Source organism: Micropterus dolomieu, linkage group LG21 (genome assembly GCF_021292245.1).
Source record: "Micropterus dolomieu isolate WLL.071019.BEF.003 ecotype Adirondacks linkage group LG21, ASM2129224v1, whole genome shotgun sequence".
NCBI classification, from domain to species: Eukaryota; Metazoa; Chordata; class Actinopteri; order Centrarchiformes; family Centrarchidae; genus Micropterus; species Micropterus dolomieu.
The window spans coordinates 2279329-2301918 of record NC_060170.1 but is presented as its reverse complement, the minus strand read 5'-3'; the positions used below and the strand labels follow the sequence as shown (position 1 = coordinate 2301918).

The 22590-nt window shown below is 39.8% G+C and overlaps 1 protein-coding gene across 1 annotated transcript; it reads left to right on the top strand.

Moving 5' to 3' along the window:
* The first annotated feature begins 2274 nt into the window (after positions 1 to 2274).
* ehmt1a (euchromatic histone-lysine N-methyltransferase 1a) lies at positions 2275 to 21865 on the top strand. Its single transcript, XM_046035319.1, has 12 exons — positions 2275 to 2393; positions 6646 to 6747; positions 6864 to 6968; positions 9681 to 9835; positions 13557 to 13724; positions 15024 to 15168; positions 15386 to 15463; positions 15847 to 15962; positions 17478 to 17564; positions 17674 to 17752; positions 20957 to 21132; positions 21254 to 21865. Exons 1-12 carry the CDS (start codon positions 2289 to 2291, stop codon positions 21348 to 21350), a joined length of 1413 nt encoding a protein of 470 aa, XP_045891275.1. The 5' UTR covers positions 2275 to 2288; the 3' UTR covers positions 21351 to 21865.
* Positions 21866 to 22590: the final 725 nt, after the last annotated feature.

The following is a 22590-nucleotide window of genomic DNA, read 5'->3' as shown; positions in this document are numbered from 1 at the left end:
AGTAGCCCCATGACTGCTCTCAATTCTCCCACAGTCTGTGGCCTCTTCTCCTTTAAGGCCCTAACAGCCACAGTATCAGCTGGATCCATCTTACTGCCCTCAGCAGACACGATGCGCCCCAAGTAACGGACCTCACGCTTGAACACTTCACACTTACTTGGTTTCAACTTTATCCCGTGCTGCCGTAGCCGCTGTAGTACTGTCCTCACATCCTCAACGTGATCCTCGAAGGTTCTACTGAAGACCAGGGTGTCGTCTAGATATGGGATACAGATCTCATCCCTCAGCCCCTCCAAGCATTCTTCCATACAGCGCTGAAAGGCGGCTGGAGCATTCATCAGGCCGAAGGGGATCCTGATCCACTCATAGAGACCCCATGGTGTGACGAAAGCGGTTATGGGTCTGCTCTCCTTCGCCATAAAGCCCTGATGGTACGCTTTACCTTGGTCCAAAAGAGAGAACCACGAGTTTCCTCCTAGACCATCCATTATCTCTTGCACTCTGGGGATAGGCTGGCGGTCAGGCAGGGTCTTCCTGTTCACTTCACGAAAATCTATACACAGTCGGAGACTCCCATCTTTTTTTCGAACACACACGACTGGTGATGCGTACGGTGAGTTTCTCCACCCAACCCTGAGCAATGAGGTCATTCAAGTAATCCTTCATTTCCCGGTAAAGTGGCTTAGGCACAGAGAGGTATGCTTTTGCTACAGGCTCAGTGTCTTTCAGGGAGATGCTGAGTTGAAGTTTTTCTATACAGCTGATATCATCCTCTGTCTTTGAAAAGGAGGCACACTCCTCTCGTAACATCTTATGAACCAACGCCCGTTCTGGCTCACTGAGGTGGCCCAGATCCACAGGTGGATCCCAAACTTTGCCTGTAGCCTGATCCTTTTCAGCTTTGATGTGACTTGTTGTAGCTGAAGGTGGAGGGCGGGACCCCTCTAGTATGGAGGCGGGGTAGACTGCTTGGACCTGCTGGACAGTTCCCATTACAGTTTTCCCTGCTAACATGATGTCATGATCTGTAATATTCTGCACGCTTATAGTAATAGAGGGTTTTTTTCTGCCCTTATTTACTTTTACGAGCATGTCACATAGTTCGAGTCCCTCTGTCCAGCGGGGGTTCACATCCGGAAGGCAAATAGCCTTCAAGCTGCAGAACATCCACTTCCGCTAGCTTCAGTTCCCGTGGCATAAAACTGCAATTCATGCACTGATTGTCAGACAGCCCCTCTCTCAAGTGAGTAACACCGAGGCACATGGGGCATTCATCATGGCCATCTGCAGCCAGCAGTGTAGCCATGCAGAAGTGACAAACATGTGTCCCTAATATGGTGGGACTCTGTTTCTTTTCCATATTTTTGCAGCTTTTATATATATTTTTTTCACAACAATAACTGTTATCTAGGAGCGAAAACACCCAAAATAACAGATCAAAATGAGCTCCTATGTCCTTGCCTTGTTATTGAAGACAAATGAAAATAACTCCTCCTTTTAACAATAAAAGTAAACTGTACACATAAGCAAAATCACTTAGAGTAACAGATCAGAGAGAGTCTGTCTTTTATTTTAACTCAAATTAAATAACTCTTCTTCACTTACTAACCAAAAAAAAATCAGCCATATGTAGCTGTTAAGTCTACCGGGGAGCCAACGCTCTTTACCAAAGGATGAATTAAGGTTTACTTGACATGCTTTAACGAGTGAAAACACTCGGGAGAGAACCTACAATCAACTAAGAATTACCGCTAAGCGTAAAACAATCAGAAACAAAAGAGTTAAGGAGGCCGCAGGAAGGAAGAGAGAATACAGGCCCAGATCCAGTTAAAGGATACAGAGGCTGTAAATGCATTTACCATGCTTTGACTTTTTGTAGAATGGTGCGGAACATGCCTACGAAATTATATTAAGATCATTAATATGTAAATAAGTAAGTCTCACTGGACTTTATGTTCATTTGGTAAAAAAATTAAAATGAAACAGGAAATACATCTTTTTATGATTTTAAGTATATAATGTAATAAGTGAAATATGTTTTTCTCTCTTCAGAGTGGACAATACATATTGTTACTTAAACTAAACTTTTTCTTTAGTCTGGAGTTAGCAAAATAAATCACATTATTTAAAGCTGAAGTAGGCAGCACTACATTTTGACTGTTGCCTGTCATCAACTGTAATCACAGTGTTAACACAGAAATCCTGTTGGTTGATGTCAGTGTCTTAATTAGTGATGTTGGGATGCTGTTTGTATGTGTGTGCACACATAGGCTGGAGCCAACCTGGACATGTTTGATGAGGAGCAGAGAACACCACTGATGGCGGCCTGTGAAAACAACCATTTGGACACAGTGAAGTACCTGCTGAGAGCTGGAGCAGCTGTCAGCCACAAGGTGGGTCAGCCCACGCTCTGCTGGATCATATCAGTCAGTGTCAACTTGTCCTACCAGCCTGATGTGTGCTCATGGCATATACTGCTTCTTCATCCATCACTCAGCTCTTTCTCACTCAATCACCTGCTGCCACTGCTCACTTCTTTTGTACAACTAGTATGAAAATCGCAACATTAATATTATTATTTTTACCTCCTCAAAAAAAACATTTTGTCAGTGTTTGATTGAATATACTCAACATAACATACACACAAAATAAAAGAACCAAAACAAGTTTACCTTGACTGATTTTTTTATCCTTAGATGCTCAGAGAAAAACTTTTATCTAAATGATGAAAACAAATAGTACAGCCAAGGAAACATTTAAAATGCAACACAGTTAAATAAAACCCCCCATATAGTTATCATGAGGAAATTAGCTGTAGAGACCAAACCCATTTTTCTACCTGTCTGTAAACGTGTTTATTTCTGCTCTGAAGTTGGGCATTTTAAAATGGGTGTTTATGGGGATTGACTTGCTTTTGGTGCCAGGCTCAAGTAGCCATTCAAGGCACTGCAGTATTTCTCAGCCTCAGTGGTTGCTTCTTTGTTTTTGTTCCACTACTTTTCAATTGGTGTGCAAAGTTCTAGGAATTATGGCAGGAGCTGGCACACATGGCCCCAATCTATGTTAGTTGACTTCATCTTATGAAAAATAGAAGCATCACAAGTGCTCACATCAGCTTCTGCCCAGTTTGGTCCCTACAGGCCTGGAATTTCATCATGCAGCAAGGCCACTTGGCCATTGGTCAATTCGTTTCTGAGGGAGCACTGAAGGGAGGGGTGTATTTGTTTGCCAGTTAAGTTCAAATATTAACAATCCTTTTGCAGAATCACTTGCTCTTCCTTTAATGCTTGTCAAACCATTTATCATCTTTTGTGTTGGGTGTGCTGAGAGAGGTCAGTCTGTATAATGTCATAGTAAATAGTGTGCGATATTCATGGTTTTCATATTAATTTCAATGGCTAGGGTAACTTATATCTACTACAATTAAAATGTTTTACACAACAGCAGAAAGTAAACTAGAACAACACCACAGTATGTCAAAGTAGCCACAGCAAAAACAGTCAAGAACAGGAACTAATGCATGACAACTGAAGGAGATGAAGAGGGAGAGACAGTATCTGGACGAGAGAGAGCCACGACCAGTTCATCCTAGTTTCAAATGATGCAGCGTAGGGAGGATCCAGACGTTTAATAGAGGCGACGCCGTCTGACTGTCTGTTAACAGAGACTTTGCAGTGGCGTTCATACACTTCACTGATAAGTGAGTCGCAGAGCAACATTAGGCTTCATGATCAAAGAAAGTTTGTCACATCGACACATTCATGCTCCCTATTGTCTATAACTCTCTCGCTTGACGTTGACGAGCGCATCATCTTTGAAAAGTTGAATATGTTCCTAAAAAGCCCGCCAGCCAACCCCAAACCCTGGTGATCTGATCACTATTCTGTCTTACTCAGCTGCAGAACCTTTAAACTGGCATTGAGGATCATGAGGAGCAGGATGATGTAGGCTGGTGCATAATCAAAGTGGACCAACGCATCTCTTGCTCTCGTTTGGGCTGTTCAGGCGGCCCTTAGAGCAACCGGGTGCTCCAGATGGCCCCACTACAGTTTCCTATTCGTTCGCTAATTTATCAAACCATCTTACCACAGCTCAGCAGTACTCACCAGAGAAAGTGAACAGCCAACTCCTAATAAGCTTTTTCAACGGCCCTGGTTAAATTTACACAGTGCCGTGGGTACGAGTCTGTGTAGCCTGATTGACAGGTTGCCATGGTAATTTGTCAATCGCAAATAATCCCGCCCTGAAGCATACTCGGAATGAAGGTTTATGGCACTTCTGCATTGGATTCACGTCTCAGACTGGAAGCTTCCCGCTTGCTCGTTACACAAACACATTGCACTGCAGTTAAAAGACCTAACCCCGCTGCTCTTATAACAGCACCTGTCACGTAGATGTCCTTAGATGAATGAGCAGAGGAAGCTAGCAAAGCGTGATTTACCGTGCTCACACAATGTGCGGGTGAAAATCATTTGTGCCACTTTGATATCAAATAATTGAGTGAAATTTTAGTAGCAGCGGTCATAATTCAGCAGCGGCGATGCGCCCAATAACCGTGTCTGTAATGTGCATGTCAACCTTACCTTATTAATAAACATTAAGATAATGGATTTTTGAAATCTGTGAATAAATAAACCCAGCTTTAATAGTTTAGCATATTTACAGTACAAAACTTGTCAGTGAAATGTGAGGGGCAAAAAACTAAATAATTGTTCAATAATCGTAATCGAGGTGAAATGTTCAATTAATCGTGATTTTGATTTTAGGTGAAATCGTCCAGCCCTATCTATGAATAGTAGAACATTTTATTAATCTCCCTATTTTTAAGCCTAAACTACGTTCTAGAGTAAGGGTGCTCCGATCGATCGGCCACCGATCGTAATTGGTCTCTAAAAAGGCCGATCAGAAAAGCCGATCAGATGCAATACTCACCAGACAATTTTCAACTGCAGCTAAAATGGTTTCACTACGTGGTCTGAGCGGTTTTCAAAGCTAGCTAGCACCAAAGTCCTTTTCAGACAGGAAGCGATTGATGCGCCCATTTAATCATTTACAAAGAGAGTTGAGCAGCAATCAGATAAGCGGAGCAACAAGCAGGCACGATAATGTGAAACTGTCGCGGTCGTGCTCATCTCACACACAAGCCGCCCGCCAGAGTTTATTTGTCTTGACCCACAGCGCATCAGGCAGAGAGAGGCTGATGCTTCTGTGTGAGGTACCACTCAATCAGATGACTGCTTCTCTCTCTCAATGCGTTTTTGTTTTAAAACGGAGACCTTTTGCTACTTTCTGCCTCCCGTCCAGATTAAAACCGTGAATCCGAAGATATTTGAAAACGCTGCTGACCCCGTGGGCAAAAACGGAGGACTTTATAAAAGGATGACACAGACACTCACATTTGGCTTTCTGATTTGGTCTTGTCAGTCAAAGCAAAAACACGATGCTACTGACAGTTTTAGTTTCAGTATTTTTATTAAAATATTTTTTAGGCCTACTGTATAAATAACACTTGTACTGTGAATGTCGCCGTTGTTATAAAACTGTTTAAAAAAATGTAGTAGTAGTCAGTAGTAGTAGTGTGGATGTAGCCCAACATAACCCCACTCCTCTCTCTAGTCCTCTCATGTCAACCCTCCCGTTTTGCCCGGGATTCTCCCATATTTTTCTGTTCTCAACCGGTATCCTCCATTTTAAATGTTTCCCCGTAAATCTCCCTTATTTTTAACCTTTATAAAATCAATCATGCCCAAGGATTTAATAGATGAAAATACCCCCCTGAAATAATATTAGTCCTAGGCTATACTAGTGGTAAACCATATGAAATTATAATGAATTTAATAAGTAATAATAATAACACTTTTGGTATAGTATAATATGGAATTAACATTGTACTTTTATTTATTTAAATTTCCCTTATTTTCAGTCTCATTGATGACAGTTTTGACTCCTCTGTAGCCCGCTCTCCATCTTTCTGCTCCTCTCTCTACCCCCTAAAACCCACAGAACCTGCCGGAGCTTTCCAGAGCAAAAAGCGGCTACTTCAGAGTTTATCGTTGACTCAAGATGCTTCCTTCATCTCCTAAATATTTTGGCTACAGCCTTTTTTGTTGCATTGTTTTTAGTTGAAGATTTATAAAGATAATGTTTGTTCCGTTTTTGTAGTTTACTCCACTGGAAAGCTATATTTGTTATAATATAAGATGTTCGCAGTAACCAGGCACAGGCTTCTATGGTTTAAGTCTGTAAGTCAGAGGGAGTGGAATTTGTTGCCCATGTTTCCTAAAATAAACAGTTGTCATTTCATGATACTTTATCATCTGTTAATTTTAATACTTAATAGTTTGTTTTTAGGACTAATTAAAAAAATATACTGTATAATGCTACATGATAAATAAAAGACTTCAAATAGACCCAGTGATTGGTGACCGGTACCAGCCAATACTGCTTTCGGTGATCAGCCCAAAAAATCCTGATAGGAGCACCTCTACTCTAGACTGTGGGGAAACGTTTAGGTACCTTTCTGAACTGGTTCTGTTCACTGGTGTCCATTCCAATTTCCTGTTTCACCCACAACTCTCATGGAGTCCAGAAGCCAATGAAATGTCCTTTCTCTTGGACTCATGTCATCCTGTGTTGTCATCCCAGGATGTCATGGGATTCACCTGTCTGCATTTGGCAGCTAAATTGGGACATTATGATATAGTCCATCATCTGCTCTCCAAGGCTTCCAAATTCATCAACTGTCAGGTAAAAACACACACTGCCTCATTTACTAACTGCTGCTAACAGTTATTTTCGTGTAAATAACAAGTCAGGTGTTAGTGTCAATCTTTGCACGAGTTTTACAACTTCTGTCTGTGCAGGATGCTGGTGGATGGACTGCCATCACCTGGGCCATCGAGTACAAGCACAAGGAGCTGGTCCACCTGCTGCTGGCCAGAGGGGCCGATGTAAACATCAGGGACAAGGTCAGTGCAAACGACACGCTGACACCACAATCTGTTTTCTTCTTTTTTAAATAACATGTTTTTAAAAGGCAAATATTTAGTAATGAAAAACCAATAAGAGTACAGATAAAGAACAGAACAAATAAATAGTATCAATAAATGTATCAATAAAATCCTAACAACAATATAAAATAAATACAGTATAAATGGCAGCTGGTAAAGACAAAGTTTATGATAATTTATCAATCATAGTTAACAAGTCGATCTCTGGGAAGGATCTCTAATTCATTTAATTTACTATTTATAAAGATTAAACATGACAATTAACTTATCTTGTTATTTTCAACAATGTTTGTGTTATTCTAAATTTTGACACCAAGATTTAAAAATTTTTACAGCAAAGGTATATCTGTTCCATATATCAGTCGGTCATCAGTCTAATTGGTTACTAATAATCTGTATCGGAGTCAGCCTGGAAAAAAACATATCGATTGATCCCTAATCTCGATTACAAGATCATTTGATTTTTTTTATGTTCTCAAAGTCACAAGACTTTGAGACATAAATGCTAGAAATCATCTCTTCTTGGTCAATACTAACATTATCTATTTAACTAGACATAAGTAACATGCCTCACTGGCTCTACCTACTGGTTCATTTCAATTTATTTTATTTTCAAGTGATAGACATAACATCATGAATATCACACTGATGCTTTACTTTTTGTAGGAACCTGGGGTCTCATTTATTAAAAGTGTGTTGTATCCATACTAAAAGTATAGGGTTGCACAGCCGAAAATGGCATGTGGCAAAAAAATAAATCTGTGTCAGCCATGTCAGAGGCGGCTGTGGTTCAGGAGGTAGAGCGGGTTGGCCGTTAATCGGAAGGTTGGCGGTTCAATCCTTGGTTCAATCTCCCTGGTTGTGTGTCGAAGTGTCCTTGGGCAAGATACTGAACCCCGATTTGCCCCTGGCGGCTGTTCCGCCAGTGTATGAATGAGTGTGAATGTTAGTTTCCGTTTGAGCACTTAGGCTCTGTGTATGAATGTGAATGTGACTGGTGAATGCATATGTAGTGTAAAAGCACTTTGAAAGGCGCTATACAAGTACGGAGTATTTACATTTACATTCACTGCAGCGTTTTTATACACAAAAACTATATTAAATAATAAAACTAAATCATACTTGGTGATAAATGCACAGTATTATAAGATATTATTAAGTGTTATTATTTTAACAGAATTATTCAACTTATTGTTCTGTTCTGCTATTCTTTACTTTGCTTTTTGATGTAAGCTCTATATTACATGATGAAATATTGAGCAGATTTGATTTTTCTTATGTCTTTTTTTTAATTTAGAGTTGCTTATGGAACAGTTATGGCTCACTACAAGCTTAAGTACAAATAACACTGCTGTTTTGAATGTTTTTGATTATATGATAATATGGTGGTGTCCTAAAAAATATTAAAATGTAATAAATCAATTTTACGAAAAAATTTTAATTAATTAAAATTTTGTAAACATTTTTTCAATGTGAATATCCTTTTTGCCTGAAGAGTTTGTGTACTACCAGTGTGAGTGAATGTATTTATTTAAATTGCATAGTCAAAGATGGGCAGAGCAAAGTGACTGTGGGATTCTTCTGTGTAGGCTCAGGGCTATAAAGTGCCACTATTTCACTCGCATACGCAAGTCTCACATTCCACAAGCTGCAATGTGCCCACGCTAGAGTTGTCTGTATTGAGTATTTTCAGTCATCACTGTGATGGGTGAAAAAAGCTTTGTCCATATTTTAGGTTTTGTGTGTTAAATGTCAGACCAGAACATTACTTTTGCTTGTTAGATAGTGTGCGTAAGTTTCTTTGCAAATGTTTAAATGTAAAAAAGAATAAAGCGGTTTCAATGTTTTTAAAGGCTTTGACAGTAGCCTAAGAGAATAAAGTTTTTGGTTGGATGGCACAGACTTTAAACCATGGCTGATGCCTGTCACTGGGAATAACCGGCAGGCGTATTGTTGGGTCTGTAAGAAAGCAGAAAGTGTAACATATAGGTGTAATGGGAGCATCAACGATATCTGGTCCCATATACACAGTGCTAGTCACAAATAAGTTTTAGGATGCTGACAAAGTTGTCTATTGCAAATTTGTCAGCACCGCCTACACCACTCCATCACTCATTTTATTCTCTTGAGCTTTGTTCCCTCCAAGCCTCTCTGAATTCTGTTGTATCGATTTAGTGGTCCATAGAAGTTATCACAAACTAAGACTGTTTAGTTTTGTCAGTCTCAAAATCAATAAATAAGTAAGTTAAAGGTGCGTTTGTGTAATTTTTAGTGGCATATAACGGTAAGATTTTAGATTGCAACCAACAGAATACCCATATTTAAGCCTGAAAATAAATTATGTCAGATATCTTGCAACTGCTTGGCGTTAGCAAGCAACCTACTGTGTTTCACATGATTTCACGTATTGCGCACATAAACGTCATAGCCGACGTAAGCTAATGGATTTTTGCGGGAAATCCGACCAGTCCTTCACATAGAAAACAGTAGGCCTATACAGGCTGTTATAGGCAATTGAGAATGTTGGTGAATGCCTCAATTTTTAAGTGAGGTTACAACCCATTCCCACAGAGGCAATCCAAATGTGATAAATAAAATTAAATTCCCATTTAAACTCCACGATGCACCTTTTAGAGGTTTGTGCTGACCTCTTATCTGCTCCTTGTTCAGGAAGAGAATGTCTGCCTGCACTGGGCGGCTTTGTCGGGCTGTGATGACATCGCTCAAGCTCTGCTGGAGGCTCGATGCGACCTCAGTGCTGTCAACGTTCACGGTGACTCACCGCTTCATGTTGCTGTGAGAGAGAACCACCTGGAGTGTGTGATGTGAGTGTGTAGTCCGGGAACAAAGATCGCTTGGGTTACACAGAGCTTTATTCATTCATTAGTCCATTGTTAATAACATGAATATGATTTAATGGAGGGGAGGTAGGGGTGGATTGGGGTATAAACTCAGAAGGGGGGCACATTTAAAAAAACAAATAAAAAATAAACCAGCAGCAAATGCCATTGCTAGAGGTGCTAGGCTAACCCAGCTTGGACCAATTCCAAAATGTCCAAAATACAACCCGGTACTGGAATTTAGAGATTGTTGTGCACACAGTACAGTAGGGTTGCCGAAAGATAGAAAATAATAAGGGACGCCTGCCACAGCAGGGACCACACTGATTGAAGGCCTGGCAACGACAAGCTCGATGGTGTGCCAGTGGTGGTATATCATAACTCAAAACATGTTTTCAGGAACGTATTAAGATTGATACCAATGGACATTATAATAAGCTATCTTCCTTTTATAAATGTCTTTCAAACAGCTACAGTAAAACTATGAACAGAAAAAGCTCACTCCTAATAAGCTCCACACAGCACATTGCTGACCAACTTTGTTTCGTCACTCTGGAAAATATCCTTTCCACATAACCAGTGGCTGCTGCGATGCTTATGATGTGGCTGATGATGGACAGGGTGAGAAATTGCTAATGAACTTGAGTAATTGTAAACAGTGGTGTGAACACAGATTTTGGCTTAAATATTTGTCATTGTAATACCAGCAGTAATACCATTCAAACAATAAAACCTACATAAATAACCTATCTGCAAACATTTCTAAATTTAATTTATCACCATTTTAATGATTGGTCAGTAAATATATTTATGTAGTTATGTTTTCAGTTTTCATTTAGCCTATTGTCACACGTCTGACTGGCCACCGTGCACCACACAGAACACTGGCCAGCAAATTGTGCAGTTTGGCTTGATACTCGTCAAGTAGGCCAGTGGTTGGCAATTGGCGGCCCGCGGGCTAGATATTATTGCTGGCAGGCCTACTTGATGGCCAGATTGCTTTGATAGCAGAAAAATAAATTACGAGGTATAAACTTTTTGCAACTGTAGCGCCACCTAGTGGAAGAATATCCCAGGGCTGCTCAGTGAAGCTCGGGCCAAGCATTTGAACAGATGCGTCAAGTTTGGTTACAATAGTTTAAGCCAATTTTGATTTACGGGCCATCCATCCATCATCAATCACTTACCCTGCGTACAGGGTCGCTGGGGGGGGCTGGAGCCAATCCCAGCTGACATCGGGCGCAAGGCGGGGTACACCCTGGACAGGTCACCAGTCCATCGCAGGGCCACACATAGACAAAAAACCACTCACGCTCACACCAATCAACCTAGTCCGCATGTCTTTGGATGGTGGGAGGAAGCCGGAGCACCCGGAGAGAACCCACGCAGACACGGGGAGAACATGCAAACTCCACACAGAAAGGCCGGGGCAACCTTCTTGCTGTGAGGCGACAGTGCTAACCACTGCACCCCCGTGCCACCCTGATTTATGTAAAATTGTACGTAAAGACACAAAAAAGTAAAGATTTATGAAAAAAAAGAGATTGATGTATAAAAATTATTTTGATAACTTTTCATTAGTAGCGTCCGTAGATGATCCTGCCATAGTTTCAGGTCGATTGGCGAAACAGTCTGGGACGAGTTCGCAAAAATAGGTTTTAGAGAAAAGAGATAAAAAGTCGTATAATTTGACATTTTTAGAGCAGAAGACCATTGGTGCAAAGATGCAGAGGAATCCAGAGATTAAAATAATGAAAGAAGATTGACTCTAAACGAAGATTTAGATAATTGCAAAAACGCAAAGTTGAAGAAGGACCAGAACCTGAAAAACCAGAACCTGATGAAGAACCAAAACCAAAACCAGCAGCTGGTGCTGAAATAGATCTCAGTCATGACAGTTACAGTTACTCACACATTCATTTCCTCGTAAGTGATTGTGCCTCCAAAATAAAAGCACGACAAAACTTTTTGCTGCAATGCTTTATGTCGAGTTTATTAAGAGCTTTTACTTTGAAGAGTTCTGAAGGACACTAGCTTGCGTGACGCTCCTTTTGAAAAAGCCATCATCAAGCATGTGATTGGATTCCTCTGAATTTCCCTTTTTATATACAGTATGGAATTTCCTCAAGGAAATGAAAATAAGTGTCCATAGGTTTATGAATCAACCCCCAGGACGTGCACACACTGCAGCACATGCTTTATTGTGAACATGTGAAAAAGTGTCCTTATAATCAATTTGTTTAAGAAGGGATAAAAAAAAATATCTGCAGTTAGTTGGAATTAATTTTAAACGTTGCATGTGAGTCCTGCACAGTACCGACTGAGCTAAACGTGCACACTAGTATACAAGGATTTGAAATAATTTCACCATGTAACAGCAACAAATCAAACCAGCAATGGCAGGGAGTATTACCCAATCAGGGGTAGAAAAGGACAAGTCTTCACAGAATGATGGAATGATTTGCATGGGATGCTGCATTAAAGACAATTCGGAATTATGGGACAAACCAAGTCCCGTAATGATTCAGAACGGGCCGCGCTATTTAGTTCTCAAATATGGGACAATTCCGTATTTTAAGGGACAGGTGGCAACCCTACTTTACAGAGACCTGGCTGCACCACAGCATCCCAGATCACAGTTGGCCATGTTCTGGAGTGTTTACATCAGTGATGCTTGATGCTCAAATGCAGTCAAAGTTGATGGATGTTCCACAGATACCAGCCATATTATCTGCCAAGAATTCCATTGGTGTTGTTTTTTTCTTACTACTATTTACAACCCCCTATGTGCAAACAGACCTCAGAACTAAATTCTATTAGCATGCCCACACTTCCACAAATAAAAAAACTATTTGTTTGCAGAAAAGATGACACCTTTTATGCTCACTTTGCTCTCCTCAAGAAAGTCTCAGCTGTCCACTGCCCCTAGAGGAATGGCCACTGTCAGTATTCACAGCAGATGTGAGAATATCTCAGAGAGTGAATGTGAGTAAAGCTGCAGTGCCTTAAACCTGCATTCTTTCTAATGGCCAGCACTGGACTCAATAGCAAAATGAGCCTACTTCTCACCTGATTTATTACCTCAGTAAATACTTTCCTAATGAGTTTATGGTCTCACTCGCTAGTTTCAAGTCTTCTGTAATACAGCATGGTGTTCACTCATGTTCATTTAGTAAATTATGGTCCTATTTAGAGGAAAATGGACCAGAAAGTAGGGAAGGCTTTAGGACGAGGCTACCTTGTGATTGATAAGTTGCTATCGTGAGCTAGTTTTTGAGTGCTGTTTGTGTTTTTTCCCAGTTTGATGTGGAACAGTTTGGAACCTAAACTGTGAGCCAGGCCTTATCACCCAACATCAGTGTTGGACCTCATAAATGCTCTTGCAGCTGAATGGGAGTAAATCCCTGTTTATTATTGGAGGCTGTTTATAGCAGCACATTAATGCCAACTGTTTCTAATGACATGTTCAAGAATCGCATATGGGTGTCCGCATACTTCTGGCTATAAAGTGGATTAGCTACTGGCATATTTAGTCATAAATGTGATATTGGTTTTTAGCTTCAACGCCACAATCATATTGGTCTATCCCTTGATACAATAGTTTGTTTGTTTTTTAAACATACTGTGTTGTCTAAGTTGTGTTTTGCTACATTTCTAAACTAGTCTGCAGACTTAAACTGAAAACATAAACAAATTCCACCGGCAGGTTGTTTCTGTCTCGTGGAGCTGACGTCAATCAGAGGAACAGGGAGGGAGAGACTGCTCTGGACTGCTGCGTCTACGGCTCCAAGGTGTGGACAGCCCTCAACACCAACAAAAAGCTGACTGATGCCAGGAGAGCCAGGGACTTTCATGGAGAAAGAGTGCTCAGCAGGTAGACGGCAACACTGCTCTGTGTGTGTTGGCCGGGTTATATAATAATATTAATTTTTATTTTCTAAATTGCATGTATAGAACTGTTATTTGTTATACATTGATGTAGGGCTGGGTAATATGGCTTATAAATAATATATCTCAATATGTTTAGGCTGTATCGCAATATATATCAATCAAGTATCAATTTACACATTTTGTTTAAATAACATATCGTACATTCTCAAATAGTGCAAACATGATCTTGTAGAATCTGATGCATTGCTGTAACTACCTAACCTATCTAAGTAGTTAAAATGAGCAAAACCTTAAACATCATATACTACAGCAGTAAAATCCAAGACACACTTTAATGCAACATTAATAATAATCAAGAAACATCACATATAATAGTAAAACGCCGACAGGGTCCATTTTACTGCACAATGACTATTGTAAGTACATTCTGCTGTAATACTAGCATAAGCATAAGGTAAAAACCATTGTACGGTTTAGAATCGAGAACTTGAAGTGAACTATTTTCAATGTGAGGTTGGTATTAGTACTTTTGCAATGTAGTGGTTTAGGCTACTGTTTTGTAACTGACCTGAATACTTCTTCCAACTCAGGTTAGCACACCGACAGCCTAACTGTACCTGTGTGTTACCAGCCGAGCCTTCCCCTTTAAGGAAGGTGGCTTTGTGGGTAACCTGTGTGTGAGTCTAGCGAGTTTGTTGTGAAAACTAGTCTCTCCCAGTGTGTAGGGCGGGAAGTTACATTACTTTAGTCAGTCATAGAGTGTGTAGATAAGCTCAGGTTGCAGTATAATATTGCTGTGTGTATTGTGTGCCACAAACCACTGTGAAAAGCTAGCTATATATCAACTACAATTCAGGAAAAAGCCAATTAAAATAGCCTAAAACCGGAGGTATCCCAAATACATTTTGGAGCTGGGAGCTAGATTAATTACAGTAATCAAAATATTGATTGTGTGTTCTCATGGGATCTTTGTCTGCCACAGTGACTCAGCTGCTAACTCACTATATAAATATATATATATATATATATATATATAGGTCTATGTAACATGTACACCACTGCACCTTTTACCTGAATTCCTGAAGTTAGCATTTTTGACAACAGAGGTGTTTACCCCATGCATTGTTTTCTTTATCTTCTTTATATTCATTCTGGTATTGGTACTTACATAGATGATGTCTTGTCAGTTTTCTTTACTCTGCTGTGATATTCTCTTCATCCATTTCTTCTTCTTTTTGCATATTTGAATCAGATTTTATAACCATAAACTTCCTTCTCTTAGGGACATTTCTCGGGGGTACGAGGCAGTTCCTATCACCTGTGTCAATGGTGTTGACAACGAGCCGTGCCCTGAAAATTTTAAATATGTACCAGACAACTGTGTCACCTCCTCACTGAACATAGACAAGGACATCACTCACTTACAGGTCTCTGTAAATTAAATGTTTGTTACAGTGCAGAAGGTGGAATGAACTGATGTTTAATATTCAATATGAATTTGTCGTAGTTTTTTCACCTATTCAAATTCAAAGAGAAACCAAAGGCTTGCAGTACATTAAATAATAAAAACATAAAAGATTGTGTATGTAAAAGCTGCAAAATGTCATATCTGACTTATATTAGCTCACTGATTCTGTCATTCAGCACTGCAGCTGTACAGATGACTGCTCATCCAGTGCCTGCATGTGTGGTCAGCTCAGTCTACGATGTTGGTATGACAGCGTAAGTTGACACACACGTGCAAAATGCAAATATATTCGTCTTTTTTTTTACACATCACTTCCACTTGGTCACAGGCATGTTTACTGGTGACTAATATAAAACACTTCTAGTGGATTAACTAACACATTTTAGCAGACTTTTGGGATGTTAACAAATTGTTATTGTCCTTTTTGTTTAATTCTGCCTGCAGTATTTACAGGTTTAGATTTTCCAGGGTTGACCTGCTTAATTTCTATTTTTCGTAAGTCACAAATCAGTTTCTAGCTAGGTATAAAGAATCTAACATCTGGCTCTCTCAGAGCAGCAGACAACTTATCTAAACAAAAAATGTGTATTTTTATCCCTGATAGCCGTTTGTTACATGTCTCTTGGTGCAAACGTAGGAGGGTCGACTACCACTGGACTTCTGTCAGCGGGAGCCCCCAGCGCTGTTTGAGTGTAACCACATCTGCTCTTGCTGGAAAACCTGCAGGAACCGAGTGGTCCAGAATGGACTGAGGTGACATGTTCTATTTTTTGAGGTGTCGCCTGTGAATCTTCATTTAATAGCTCACTGTGGCTGTTTCTTATTTGTACCAAACCTCCCTTGAAAATACTACTGCTTTTCCTGTTGTTTAATATTTGTATATGAAGCAGTATGCAGAAGTATTCAGTTAGCAATTTTATACCACTGAGCAGCTTTCATAGGAATGAACAGGGCCCCACTGCCGACGCTGGATCCAGTTCTCTTTATACATTCATTACACTACATTTATTCATTTAGCTGACGCTTTTGCGCAGGTTGCACACCTCTGGAGCAACTAGGGGTTAAGGGTCTTGCTCAGGGACACATTGGTGGACGTGTCACAGTGGGGTCTCTCAGACCAAAGGCATACGTTTTATCCACCGTGCCAGCACCACCACATTCCGCATTCAAGCCGTTCTACAGGCCACTCGCGAGAAGAGGAGAGTCAAGTGGCAGGGCAACAGGATTTCCTTCTTTCAGGGTCTTTCTCAAGAGGTGCTCCCTTTACAAGACTCCCTTGTAAAAGAGACTGTGTCTCAATGGGACCTTTGCTGTTAAAATAAAGGTTAAATAAAAAGGTGCTTCAGCAGTGTAGGAAGTTTGATACAGTGTAGAAACAGTTCCCAGAGCGGGGGATGCCGTACTCCATGCTGTATCCAGCAACTGTAAACAACAGAACACATAATTTCACCTCACCAGACGCAGCAGACGTTCTGGCAGGATGTATCCATAGTTACTGAGGTGGATTGATTGTTTGTGTAAACTACTTAATGGCCATACATGTATGTTCAGGCGTCATGGTACTGGTTGTCCACTGTAATGGCATCAGATAAATTACAATATTTCATTTACATTTTGTTCCATTTTATTCTACTGTCTCTGAGGGGATTGCTTACTTTATTTACTAAATGCGAGCAGATACGTTTGCGTGTGTCTAGGCAACATGCATGGGTGTGTATGTAAATTAGGGCATATTATTATTCTCCACAGACATGTATGTACATATGCATACAGGTATATATATATGAGCTTCCACTGGCAAAAGTTGTGGATGGCCCCAATACAATCACTCCATTGCATCCAGTATTTTTTTTTACATGCACAAAAAAGATATATAACTAAGTACTAAGTATATAACTAATAAGAAAAAGGCAAAAAGCATAATACCACCTTTCTAAACTAAGGCTGAGACCGGCTTTCTTACCTAATCTTAATCTTAAAATTCTGTATTATTTTTATTTTTTAAATGTATTTATTTTACTTCACATGGCTATTATTATTTCTAAAAAAGACAGGTGTGGAGTATTTGTTGGGTGTGGTAGAGGTTTTATACCAGGCGAGTGGAAAAAGAACTCAATTCTATCTTCCAGGAAAGGGATTAGTTGTTGAAAGTTGTTTTTCTCTTGTTTTCTTGAATTAAATCAATGTCGTGTTTTGTTTTAATGTCCTTCTAAAGTATGCTGCCGTTCTGTCAGCTTTGGGATCACATAATTACCTTTTTTGTTTCAGAGCCCGGCTGCAGGTCTTCAGGACACAGAAGATGGGCTGGGGAGTGAGGGCCATGCAGGATATCCGTCAAGGAACATTCATTTGCGAGTGAGGACAGGCTCAGATAAGAGAAATTACTCCATTCAGTGTTTTCTAGCATGAAATATTTAACAGATTCAGCGCTCTGAGCCCCCTACCCCTCCCTATGCTTCCACAGGTATGTCGGGGAGATCATCACTGACGCAGAGGCCGACAAAAGGGAGACTGACTCTTTCCTCTTCACCCTTGACAATAAGGTAATTACATTAGTGATCATGAATTTTTAAAACCATTCTGAAAAAAACAAAAACAGTTAGGAAATAGGCTGGATAATTAATTATAATATTAAAACAAATGTTAGGAGAAAGAAGAAGTAAAATATAGCTGTTTGGAGCTATTTGAATAGGTAAAGAATTAGTGAGGTGGAAAGATAAGAATCTTTCTATCTCCAACTTGTTCAACTCAAGCAACACAGTCTCAGGAGGGATTGTAAGGCTGTTAATACGTCTAGAAGGAGACTCCAAGTTATGTGAAATGCTTTAGAGACCTTTTTCACTTTTCTCACCAAGATTTTCTATACCCATCTGTCATGTGTCAGAGAGGAGGCATGTTTCCATTTAAGAAGAATGGATGTTTTAAAATTTTTGACTAGTAAGGACTGATTTCCTACTGTCAGACTTATCAGAATAGGGCAATGGTGAGTCTGTGGCATCACAATAGCCTGTTAATGACTTATTAACAGAAGTAAGATCTTGGCTGTTACTAGCTCAGTGCAGCATTAGTGACAAGCCAAAATGATGTGATGCTTTTACGTTTGTGTTATAGGCCTGTGATGTTGCAAAAAATCCTTATTTTTCTGTCACACAGCTAAAGGTGATTATTTATAGGTGAGTATTTATATTACCTTCAGTGGTAAGAGAAACCAAAAAGAATGCAAGCCAATACATGGTTCTGTATACATATATCAAACCCTTATATCAAATATAAATGTGACAAGTTAAAAATGCAGCCCTCCCATATGTTGATGGGAAGAATTTAACAAAAACTGAATTATGACAAACGTCTTGCATGTAAGCACATACTATGCTTACATTCTACATTCACCTGTTGATTCAGAAACACTAGGATGTTCGGCAGACTTTTCTGGAAAAAGTGATTGAGTGCATGTGCTGTTTGGTCAAGAGATGGCGCTGCAGAGTTGTTCATCTAAACACTGCTTTTTCCTCTTAAGGTTTTACCATAGACTGTATATAAGAAGTGGACATTGTCATTGTGACATCACCCATTGGTTTGTGGACTGCCGTTTTGAAGCCTCGACTTTGGCCGTTAGGGCGCCGCCATGTTGAGTTTTTGCAACCAGCAGCACCAGACGTGAACATATTTGGACGCAGCGGTGGAATCTAACGGCCGTGTGCCAGCCTACCTAGATTGCTTAGCTAGGTGCGTCTGTAATTCATGTTAACTGTCATTTTAACAGGGCTGACAATTTTGTCTAGCGAACAACAGGCTTAAAACTAAATGTACTCACCAGAGAAAGTGAAGAGCCAACTCTTAATAAGCTTTTCCAACAGCGCTGGTTAAATTTACACAGTGCCGTGGGTATGAGTCACTCTAGCCTGATTGACAGGTCGCCATGGTAACGACTTGTAAATCACAGATAATCCCGCTCTGAAGCATACTCTGCTTTATGGTCTATGTTCCTCTAAATGGGAGCATAATTTACTAAATGAACATCACGTTGTATTGGAGAAGATATGAAACTTGCAATTGAGACCATAAACTCATTATGAAAGTGTTTACTGAGGTAATAAATCAGGTGAGAAGTAGGGTCATTTTACCATCATTTCTAATTGAGCCGGACTTCTTTTTGCAACCAGAAGAGTCGCCATCTTGCTGGCTGTTCGATAGAATGCAGGTTTACAAAGCCAATGAGGTCCCTCATTGGCTTTGCGTCTCAGACCGGAACCCGCTTGGGTTTTATAGGCTGGTTGATCTTGTGATGACAGTTTGTTGATGGTAACAGGCTGGACTAGTCGCTGAAGGAATGATTCTGAAATCACATCTCAGGTTTGAGTACTCAAAGCCCAGCCTTTTTATTTATTCATTTTGCCTCCTTATTCCCATTCAGGGAGGGGTGAGACTACATTTAAATGGCTGTGGTACCTAATCTCATGCCCCCCTTGGGAAGCTGGAATTTTTTATCAAACAGAAACAATACTGAGGACACCTGTAAAAGAACCCAGTTGGACAAAATTGAAATAACATAATCACTTTGCATCTTTTCTTCTGTATGCACCCCATCAGGGTAGGCTGCACACAGTTTTAGAACCACTGCAGTAGGTACAAATAAACAATATAATCAGGGCAGGGCATCCATCATGCAACAAAGAAGGATAGATGATGAGTGTAAATGACAGTGAATGGTAAAATTATGACCCAAACTGTCTGTTGTAAACATCCATCACAGTTTACAGACCCACTTCCTGCTTCAACTTTGAGCTACTGTTCTTTCTGTTGTTCAAAGGTTTCCTGTGCAGTGATGGGTTATTATTCATTTCGGGTGCACTCACTTTCAGTTTATCCTCCAAATAAAGTGGTTTTGGTAATCTAAATGAACTTTTGGCTTCAAGGGCGTAGAATGTAACCTGTCAGTAGCTAGTCAATTTAAGTTAACATTTTAAAAAGCTCCCCTCCCTCATATGCTTCTTATTGGTTTGGTCATCTTTTTTACTGCCAAAATATGAATTATGAGTTCATACAAACACTGAATCTTTTGTGGCAAATGTAGCCATACCCTCACATAAACACAACGTGGGCACCACACACATACACACACACACACACACACACACACACACACACACACACACACACACACACACACACACACCCCTCATATATTTCAATGTCTGATTGTCTACCAGCATGTTAAACAGTATCAGCATCAGCTTTTATTGCCAGGTATGTGTACACATACGAGGAATTTGACTCAGGATTGTACGTTGCTCACAATATGCTTATTCATACAAACATACAAAATCATAATAATAAAAAGAAATTAAAATCAGACATAGACTTCAGTGTAGACAACACTAATATACGCACTATGAACAAAAACAATATAGACATATTGACAAATAGTGTAGTGAGCAGAGTGCAAAGGATGCAGGAGTATGTACATGTCGGAGGTGGATGTGATGTACAGGTACATATACATGCATACGTGTACACATGTAAAAATGTAGTAGTAGTAGTAACTCTGCTGTTACTCAAATTTCACTAAAACCAAAACTGTATGTGCTGTGTGTATATTGCCCTGTCTAACTAACAAAAATGTTTTTTTTTAAAGCTTCCAGCCTCCAAGATTAAAGGGTGGTTATAAAACCACCTTGTAAAAAAAGCCTTGTAAAAACCTTGTACACAAAGAACATGTGACTGTTTTTGGTCATCATCTTGTTTAGGTGGGAGACGTACACTGTATTGATGCGAGACTCTTTGGCAACGTCAGCCGCTTCATCAACCATCTGTGTGAGCCCAACCTGCTGGCTGTGAAGGTGTTCACCATGCACCAGGATCTACGTTTCCCCAGGATATCCTTCTTCTCCAGCAGGCCCATCAAAGCTGGAGAGCAGATAGGGTGAGTGGTGGAAAAACTATCTCAGCCATTTCTTCGGTCTTCCTTTTCCTTTTCAGAAGAGAACTTTAAAATAAAATGTTAAAACAAAGATGATGCTGGACTGGTGTCTTTTCCTCACCAGGTTTGACTATGGTGATCACTACTGGAGGGTGAAGAGCAAGTACTTCACCTGCCAGTGTGGTTCCCTCAAGTGTCTCCACTCAGCTGCTAGCAGATAGAAACTCACTGATGACCACTGATCCCTCTTCCTGCCTGGACACAGTCTTCTGCTGTGACATCTCTAATGTCAGAAACACTGCCTTCTGAACCAGACACCATCTAAGAGTGATGCTTTGAAAATGGATATAAAAAGGATTTCACTTGAATTCCCAATTTTAAACCAGCAAATGAAAGATAAACATTGTTAAAATTTGTCATCTCAGAGCACAGGATCTAACTTATTTATACACCTAATACGGTAAGGTAAATAAGGTTTTCTATAAACAGAACACTTGCCACCAGTTTGAAATACTGTACATATGAGTGGGTTTAACAAGTTTTAAAGAGCCAGCGGTCTGGTTAAAACATCTTAACATGTGATTTTACATTAATGGACTCTTCTTTTAATACTACAAAGTGTAATATTTGTGGATTAATGAAGTGAAGTAATGTTTGTTTGGAAGTCCGATCTCTTCTGTAATCATGCTTTTTACTGCATATCGATTTAGCAATTAAACACATTTTTAAAGCATCAGTTCTGTTTGTTTTTTATGGTAAATTTTAGTTGACCAGAGAAAGTCGAGACCCAGCTTCTTTCTTTATTCCCGTTCAGACACAATTGCAGCAGTGAGGTTGAACACTAGCTTCTTCCACTAGCTTTGTGCATGGGGGAATTGTCATGTGGAAGCAGGAAAGGGACAAACTGCTGACACAAAGTTGGAAGCAAACTGTGAAATATCATGCTATGGTGGGGCATTATCATTTCCTTTCATTAGAAGCACTGTGCCCAATATACAATCCATATACTTTTGTCCATATAGTGTAGTCTGAATTGTTAAATAGAGATAATTGCGCAAACAAACATACTGGCATTTATAAAAAATGTTAATGTGTGTGGAATTATTGATTGAATGTAAGTGGTAATAATAGAGATGAGAGTCAAATGTGAAATTATAGTCATTGATCTTATACCTTCTCCATTGAGAATCATTTCTAATGAAATAAATTGGTGAAATTAAACTATTAATCATTTTACTGAGAACTGCTGGAATCCCCTGAAGGATCCTGAAGTCTGCCTGGACCTCACTGTGAAAAAACAGCAGATTACTCAGCAAGGTTACTGTTAGAATGTTTGGTTGGCAAACAGAAATGTAGGTCCTTATGTTCTGCCTGGACATTATAGTGATTAGTTTATGAAAGGCAAAAGAAGGATAAGAAAGCACATTTTTAGCTGGCTTTAATCTTATGGGAATTCTTCAC